The 8560-nt window shown below is 50.7% G+C and overlaps 1 protein-coding gene across 1 annotated transcript; it reads right to left on the reverse strand.

Annotated features, from left to right (window-relative positions):
* Positions 1 to 3014: 3014 nt before the first annotated feature.
* Positions 3015 to 4202, reverse strand: LOC124689309 (BTB/POZ and MATH domain-containing protein 2-like). The gene is made up of 2 exons (XM_047222860.1): positions 3754 to 4202; positions 3015 to 3648 (listed from the first exon to the last, which is right to left on the reverse strand). The coding sequence occupies exons 1-2, from the start codon at positions 4200 to 4202 to the stop codon at positions 3015 to 3017; spliced, it is 1083 nt and encodes a 360-aa protein (XP_047078816.1).
* Positions 4203 to 8560: the final 4358 nt, after the last annotated feature.

Consider the following 8560-nt stretch of genomic DNA (forward strand, 5'->3'; position numbering starts at 1 on the left):
AATAATATAGAACACAAGCGGAGTGAAGATTTTTGCAGGCAGCAACCTCTAGTTCTCTGAAATTAGTAATTGCCACGCGTGTAGTCCGTGAAGCCGTGCGGTCGTCGTGGGCTTCGTTCTCACGGAGACGGACAATTGCGTTGTCGTAGTGCATAATCATATCAACAATTGTCATTTCCCCATCTAGGTGCAGGTGCAGACAAGAGTTTAAACTTTCACTCCGCTGGTTACTTTTCATACCCAGCCAGAATCCTTGAGTGAGATACGCTGCAGCCCAAAGTTTCCTCTTGGTGTACATCCTCTTCATCCATGTTCTGGTTTTTGGGGATTGCCATTTTCTGTAAAATGCATGCCATCGCTCCTCAAATACTTGCTCTGAGATGGTGTAATACAAAAGAGTCCTGAACTCGTTCAGTGACTTGTTAGGTAGATGCATCTCCATATTTTTTCAATGTGGAAGCTGCAGATGCGATGCGGCACACCGGAAAATACTTCGCCGATTGCGGCGATCATCGCGGCATCTGCATCCGTGATTACTGCCTTTGGCTTCGTTGACACATCGCTTTGAGGAAAGTCTTTAGAAGCCAAACATATGTTTGTTCATTCTCACTTGAAAGGATGGCACACCCAAAAACCGTTGTCCTACGGTGGTTGTTCAAGCCCACAAAAGGAACAAATGGCATCTTATATTTATTCATCTTGTATGTGCTATCAAACACCAGCACATCTCCGTAGTCCCGGTAATCCCTACGTGACCGGGAATCACACCGAACATGTGCTTCGGACGGCCTTTTTCATCAACGTCATATTCAAAGAAAAATTCAGGGTCCCTCTTTTCCTCTTTGACATAATGCGGATGGCTGTGGTAGCGTCACCGTCGAAAAGCAGCCTCCTCCTCTCCCTAGAGCACATGTTGTACAAATCCTTTCTTGTGAATCCAACACCGAGCAAATGAACCGGAGCTCGCAATGAATTTTCTCATAATGAGGTGCTTCTCGATTCCCATGGATCCCATTGATAATATCTCGGATCTCCGTGCGTCGTTGATCGTCCTATGGGACCGAAGAAACGGAGTCCGACATGGTTCAGGCTGGGTCATGGTTATGTTTGTCACGAAAATCTTCAACAACCCGGAAACCAGTTCTTCCATCAAACTTGACCACCAAACGTGCCTTGCAGCCGCAGCGAGACTCAGTGTCATGTGCCTATATACACGGCCTTCCGTGGTCGGTTGGTTTTTGGGACGTCCGCCCGTGCGGAACACACAAAACGCCTTAACCGAATTACTCCATCATCAAACCGCTTAACCTGGTCAAGCCGGACGCTGAACCCATAATCTTTAGCATATCTGTTGTAGAAAGAATATGCTTGCTGCTTCGAAATAAAAGTCATCTCTTTTATCATCCGGTATAAATCCCGATCACTATCGGGATATTCATTGCCATTGCTACCTTCGTGTGGTTTCTCGAGCTGACTAGCGCTGGCGTCGCCTGCAAGTAGAAAAACGTAGGCATTAATTAAAACTATAAATTTATGTGTTCCAGCTATATAAGACTGATAAAAAAGAGATAACAACCTGGCTCATGTCAACGGAATCCTCGAGAACCGATGCACCTTCCACATCATCAGTGTGGCCCGTGTCCAAGTCAGATTCACCGTAATAGTCGTACTCAAGCTGCGTGTCAAATTGTGCCTGAAATTTATTAATGCATTTCGAAATTTAGTAACCGTAAATTTTACAGTTGCCATCATTTCATGCATCATTTTATGTCACTGTATGAGTCACTACACATACCTCACTAGTATTTAGACTGTCTGTGTGTTCACCATGGTTCTCATCATTTTGATCGTCTGTGTGTTCGCCATGGTTGTCAACATTATCAAATTCATCGTACGCAATCTGCATAAATTATGACATGAGGAACCATATATAATTTGATGATGCTGGACTGCTGGTAATCGAAATGAAAAATAGTGGCTCACATCAAACTCGTCTTCGCTCCGGCCCGGCTTCGTGCTGCAAATTTTCCTCCATTTCAGAGTCATCAGAATTATAGCCGACGTACTCGTTTTGTTCCTCAATCATACCAGATATAGAGTTCTCCATATTCTGTAGTATTGGACCATAATTACAATTGAAAAACCGGCAGAATTGCGTCCTCTTACTATGCTACAAGATGAAGTCATGGTACCTGTAATTTTAAACCCTAGCGGGGAAGATGCCGAGCCGGTGGCGCGCCTTTCCAAGGTCGTCGATCTGCGGGGGGGCTTCGCGCGCGGTCGGCGGCGTCGACATGCGAAACAACCACCGGCGGCGACGGACGTGCCGGCAACAACCGCCGACGGCCGGGCCGGCAACAACCGCTTGCGTTCAACGTAGCGACGGCGTGGAACAGCTCGATCAGATCTCCAGTGCCGATGAAAACGATGCATGCAATGGGAGCTAATCACGGTGATTAGCTTAGCACGTGGGACCCACCCACGTGGGGTCAGTCCGTATAGATACGCCCAGGCCCTGTATACCCATACGAGTCTTGCACTGGGCTTGGATATGGGTTTCGGCGGGCAGCACAAAAAAAACAAAATCGGGACCACCGTACCCCTTCGGCGATAAGTCGCGAGTTTGGAGAGGGTGCGCACCGAAGCACACCTCACGAGATTTATCTACGATGATCTCCATATCATGCACGCTCAGTTTTCATCGGAGAAAGAGAGTGCGATAACAATCTAGTACATGCGCGCAGGCCACCTTTTATGTTAGCAGGCCATTCATGCATACACTCAAACAACTTTTCCAGGTTAAAATTTCGATGCAGAAACTTGCATTGACCAAACGAAATCAGGCTAAGCACATAAATAATACATGAGGTATATTACTGCGTCTCAACATCAATTGCAAATGTAGAACAGTGGGTATCATACTAGACCACCAAAACACGATAGATAATAGGTCATCCAATCGAAATTTAAAAGACCAGTAGTACTAGACCATGAACACATATGCACTAATATGACTATGATATCAGGGCTCCGATATGTCCTTTGAGAAGTTTAGGTAGCTTGTAGAGGAGCTCATTTAGAACGGAGGGGCTGCAGGTTTTGATGATCTGGTCCAAGCTATCAACCGTGAAAGCCGTATACAGTCTTGAATTAGATTTGATGAACTCCACGCACGAATCCTTCAACAAGCGACACTGTCTCCGCTCAGCCACAACAATAATGTCTGCCACCGTGTCCATCCATATGTATTGGACCAACTCCTCTACGCAGATCGACTTGAGCCTTTGGAGGTCATACCTATCCGCAGCTTCAAGCAAGTGCAGCAGCCATTTTACATACTGATTAGTCGCTTCATCATTTTCATCATCGTCTAACTCTTCTCCTGATTCGTCTGCTTCATCTTCAAGCCAATCCCAGTCTGGAAACGAGTCAGTGTAGATGAAAACAAGTAATGCATAGAAAATTTTCGCTTCCATGTCATTTATCTCTACTATATTGGCCTTGGTCATACTAGTGCCACCAAAGAGTTGTTCCTTGAAAACGCTAGATCGGGCTGCAAGCACGCACCGGTGAGCAGGAAACGTCTCGCCGCCAACCTCAAATGTAATGTCAGCGCCCACGTCGGACAGGAGAAGGTCGCTGAGATGGTTTTGCGTGTTCGACGGCGAGTTGTCCCGAAAGGAAGCAGTGGTGCCAACCCCCTTGTCGGTGGTGCTGGTGTCGGCTGGCGCCTTGGAGACCACAATGTCGCACCGGATAACGAAGCTATCGTCCTTAAGATGTCTCGATGTTTCCAAGTTGTCCCCTCTAATGAGTTTTGGTTTTCCATCACCACGATGAAATGTTCTTATTTTACGGAGACGTGTTGACATTTGCAACTCAGGCTGGTCAATAAAACTGAAGACAACCTGAGCATTCACTTCCTGTCCCTCCACATAGTCATCAAGGGCAAGAAAGACTGATATGAAGTCTTTATCATCCTCCTTATAGCCATTAGGGTAGTAATAGAGACGCCAGCGATGGCCTCCAACCAGGAAAGGACGAGACTTAATGTACTCCCCGTTTGATGGCTTGTTTTTGCTACGCGTGTAGCCTTCGACGACGAGCAAGTGGTACCCTCTGTCCGCGCGGGCGTCGATGGGCGACGTGGTTAGGTCGCACAGCCTGCCGTCTGCGACGAGGGATACGCCAGCGAAAGCCATGGTCCGGCAAGCCTGTTTCCGCAGATCTCTGAGAAAAATATCCAGGATATCACGACGTTTTTTCAGAGGCGGCCTCTCGATTGTGTCCTTAGGTTGGGCTTATATACACGCACAACCTGGACAAACAAACCAAGACCTACTCGGTATGCACCTCTAAACGTATGCGGCCATGGCTTTCCTTTTGAAGCTGACTCGATTTGACTTAACTTAAAGCTAACTAGTACTAGTATACTGCTAGACTTCTACTAGGATACGACTCGGCCGGCCAAACCTACTAGCTAGCCTATTAGCTGACATGGCTGCCTCGTACGTCACTACGGGAGAACCGACGTGTGCCGACGGCCAGGCTATGTGCCGATGGCCAAATGTCGGGGCCGTCGGCACAGAGGCCTCCAGCTACCGGCGACGAAGCTCACCGTCGGCACAGCACGGCCGTCGGCACAACGCACGGTACACCGACGGCCACCCTCGGCGCAACCGCGGCCGTCGGCACAGCTAGGTGGAGCCCGAAGGTCACCGTCGCCACATCTGCAACCGTCGGTACACGCTCTGACAGGAGGGCCCAGCCGTTAAACTGTCACGGCACCGTCTGCACTGTGCCGACGGTAGCCCACGGCGCAACGGCGGCCGTCGGCACAGCCGACTCGACTGCTGGGTCCCCTTCTGCTCGTGCCGACGGTGACCCACGGCACAACGGCGGCCGTCGGCACAGCCAATTATGCACATTTTTTGGTTTTTCCTATTTTTTTTGCATCAAAGAGATAATTATTACCCATATAATTATTAATCCATATCATTTTTTTGTTTATTTATTTCTCACTGCTATTTTGGCGAACCCCTTTGCGAGAAACCTATATATATGTATAAGGGCGGTATAGAACCCCTTCGCCAGAAATCGAACCTCGGAGGGGGTGAATGGCCCACACACGATACAAAATACTTAAGACCCACACACGATACAAAATACTTAAATAACTAGACTCACACACATACCAAAGCGCTTACGAACTAGACCCACACACGAACCGAAACAGTTAAAGAACTACACCCACACGAGAGGAAGCAAAACACTTAAAGAAACTACACCCACACACATGAACCAAAACACTTAAAGAACTAGACCCACACACAAACCAAAGCTTTTAAAGAACTACACCCACACACGAACAAAGCACTTAACACTCGGGTCGACACACACATATTAATCGGAGAAGTCGAAATCTTCATCCTCGGCGGGGTGTCCTGCGAGCGGTGGTTGTGAGGTTCCACAACCACCGTTCATCATTCTCCCCCATGTCGACGCCTCTCCTTTGGCGTACTCTGCTTCAACCTCGGCCTTCCTCTGCCGCTTTCCCGCCCTCCTCTCTCTCTCGTACGTCCGCTTCTCCTTCCGGAATGCGCGCGTTGCCTCGACGTCTCCGGGATGGTCTCGCGCCACTGTGCCATGAACTGCTCGTCCGCCTCGGTGGTATCAATCCGCCGCTGGCCAGCCCTGTACCGCCGCGCTTCACCCTGTGAGCGAAGTAGTGGCTCAGTAGAGAGACTCTGAGCTTCCGTCAGAGACCTGACCTCCGGGAAGTTCATTTCGTGGCGCGGCCGGCCAAACCTCCAAGCCGCAACGTCGTATGCGCGGGCAGCAGCCTCCTTCGTGTAGAAGGTGCCGAGCCACACACGCGTAACACCGGCGGTGATTTCAGCCGCGAAATGTCCCGCAGGCCGCGAGCGACGCCGATGAAGCCCGTGTTGCTACGGCGACGAGGAGCCATCTCGGCGGCAGCTCGGCTCGGAAGGATTTTGTGGTTCTATTGGATGAGAGAAGTGATGAAGGGAGAAATGTTGCTGGTGCTTCGTTAGTGGAGAAGCCATGGCTATATATAGGCCGACGAGGGGCTGAAACGGCGGGAAAACATGGCGGGAGAGAATGGGCGGGAAAGGGTGGGCGGGAAAAAAGGGCGGGAGAGAAGCAGCGGGAAAGGGTGGGCGGGAAAAAGGGCGGGAGAGAAGGAGCGGGAAAGGGTGGGCGGGAAAAAAGGGCGGGAGAGAAGCAGCGGGAAAAGGGTGGGCGGGAAAAAAAGGGCAGGAGAGATTCTGCATGTATAGGGGGGAACTCCCTCGGAGGTGAACCGGAGAGAACCTTGGGATCATAGGGGATGGTACTTGTTTCCACATGTACCTATGACCTAAGCAAGCTCAAACGTAGGCATACGCCCACCGGGGACCCCGATGGGATGCGATCAAAGGGGTAGACGACGCGGTCAACGGAACTAGGGTTTTGTCGAAATCGAGCATCGGACCTAGGGAATGGCCCCAAAAGTTGTGTGTGTCCACATGGCATGCACAAAAGTGATTTGAGATGGTTCTATATCCAATGCTACCCCCTCGGGTGTGCCGGCTTCTCGGACATGGGGTTCCTACACTTAGGCGGATTCCGCATGTATAGGGGGAACTCCTCGGAGGTGAACCGGAGAGAACCTTGGGATCATATGGGATGGTACTTGTTTCCACATGTACCTATGACCTAACCAAGCTCAAACGTAGGCATACGCCCACCGGGGACCCCCGATGGGATGCGATCAAAGGGGTAGACGACGCGGTCAACAGAACTAGGGTTTCGTCAGAAATCGAGCATCGGACCTAGGGAATGGCCCCAAAAGTTGTGTGTGTCCACATGGCATGCACAAAAGTGATTTGAGATGGTTCTATATCCAATGCTACCCCCTCCGGGTGTGCCCGGCTTCTCGGACATGGGGTTCCTACACTTAGGCAGATTCTGCATGTATAGGGGGCCGGGAACTCCCTCGGAGGTGAACCGGAGAGAACCTTGGGATCATATGGGATGGTACTTGTTTCCACATGTACCTATGACCTAAGCAAGCTCAAACGTAGGCATACGCCCACCGGGGGACCCCCGATGGGATGCGATCAAAGGGGTAGACGACGCGGTCAACGGAACTAGGGTTTCGTCGGAAATCGAGCATCGGACCTAGGGAATGGCCCCAAAAGTTGTGTGTGTCCACATGGCATGCACAAAAGTGATTTGAGATGGTTCTATATCCAATGCTACCCCCTCGGGTGTGCCGGCTTCTCGGACATGGGGTTCCTACACTTAGGCGGATTACGCATGTATAGGGGGCGGGAACTCCCTCGGAGGTGAACCGGAGAGAACCTTGGGATCATATGGGATGGTACTTGTTTCCACATGTACCTATGACCTAAGCAAGCTCAAACGTAGGCATACGCCCACCGAGGGACCCCGATGGGATGCAGTCAAAGGGGTAGACGACGCGGTCAACAGAACTAGGGTTTCGTCAGAAATTGAGCATCGGACCTAGGGAATGGCCCCAAAAGTTGTGTGTGTCCACATGGCATGCACAAAAGTGATTTGAGATGGTTCTATATCCAATGCTACCCCTCCGGGTGTGCCGGCTTCTCGGACATGGGGTTCCTACACTTAGGCGGATCCCGCATGTATAGGGGGAACTCCCTCGGAGGTGAACCGGAGAGAACCTTGGGATCATAGGGGATGGTACTTGTTTCCACATGTACCTATGACCTAACCAAGCTCAAACGTAGGCATACGCCCACGGGGACCCCGATGGGATGCGATCAAAGGGGTAGACGGCGCGGTCAACAGAACTAGGGTTTCGTCAGAAATCGAGCATCGGACCTAGGGAATGGCCCCAAAAGTTGTGTGTGTCCACATGGAATGCACAAAAGTGATTTAAGATGGTTCTATATCCAATGCTACCCCCTCCGGTGTGCCGGCTTCTCGGACATGGGGTTCCTACACTTAGGCGGATTCCGCATGTATAGGGGGAACTCCCTCGGAGGTGAACCGGAGAGAACCTTGGGATCATAGGGGATGGTACTTGTTTCCACATGTACCTATGACCTAACCAAGCTCAAACGTAGGCATACGCCCACCGGGGGACCCCGATGGGATGCGATCAAAGGGGTAGACGGCGCGGTCAACGTAGACTAGGGTTTCGTCGGGAAATCGAGCATCGGACCTAGGGAATGGCCCCAAAAGTTGTGTGTGTCCACATGGCATGCACAAAAGTGATTTGAGATGGTTCTATATCCAATGCTACCCCTCCGGGTGTGCCCGGCTTCTCGGACATGGGGTTCCTACACTTAGGCGGATTCCGCATGTATAGGGGGAACTCCTCGGAGGTGAACCGGAGAGAACCTTGGGATCATATGGGATGATACTTGTTTCCACATGTACCTATGACCTAAGCAAGATCAAACGTAGGCATACGCCCACGGGGGACCCCGATGGGATGCGATCAAAGGGGTAGACGGCGCGGTCAACAGAACTAGGGTTTCGTCAGAAATCGAGCATCGGACCTAGGGAA

This window comes from Lolium rigidum, chromosome 2, assembly GCF_022539505.1.
Source record: "Lolium rigidum isolate FL_2022 chromosome 2, APGP_CSIRO_Lrig_0.1, whole genome shotgun sequence".
Classification (NCBI taxonomy): domain Eukaryota; kingdom Viridiplantae; phylum Streptophyta; class Magnoliopsida; order Poales; family Poaceae; genus Lolium; species Lolium rigidum.

Coding starts and splice junctions, on each gene's coding strand:
- LOC124689309 (XM_047222860.1), bottom strand. CDS start 4,202: ATGGCTTTCGCTGGCGTATCCCTCGTCGCAGACGGCAGGCTGTGCGAC. Junction 3,649..3,753: donor GACGATAGCTTCGTTATCCG/GTGCGACATTGT, acceptor GAACACGCAAAA/CCATCTCAGCGACCTTCTCC.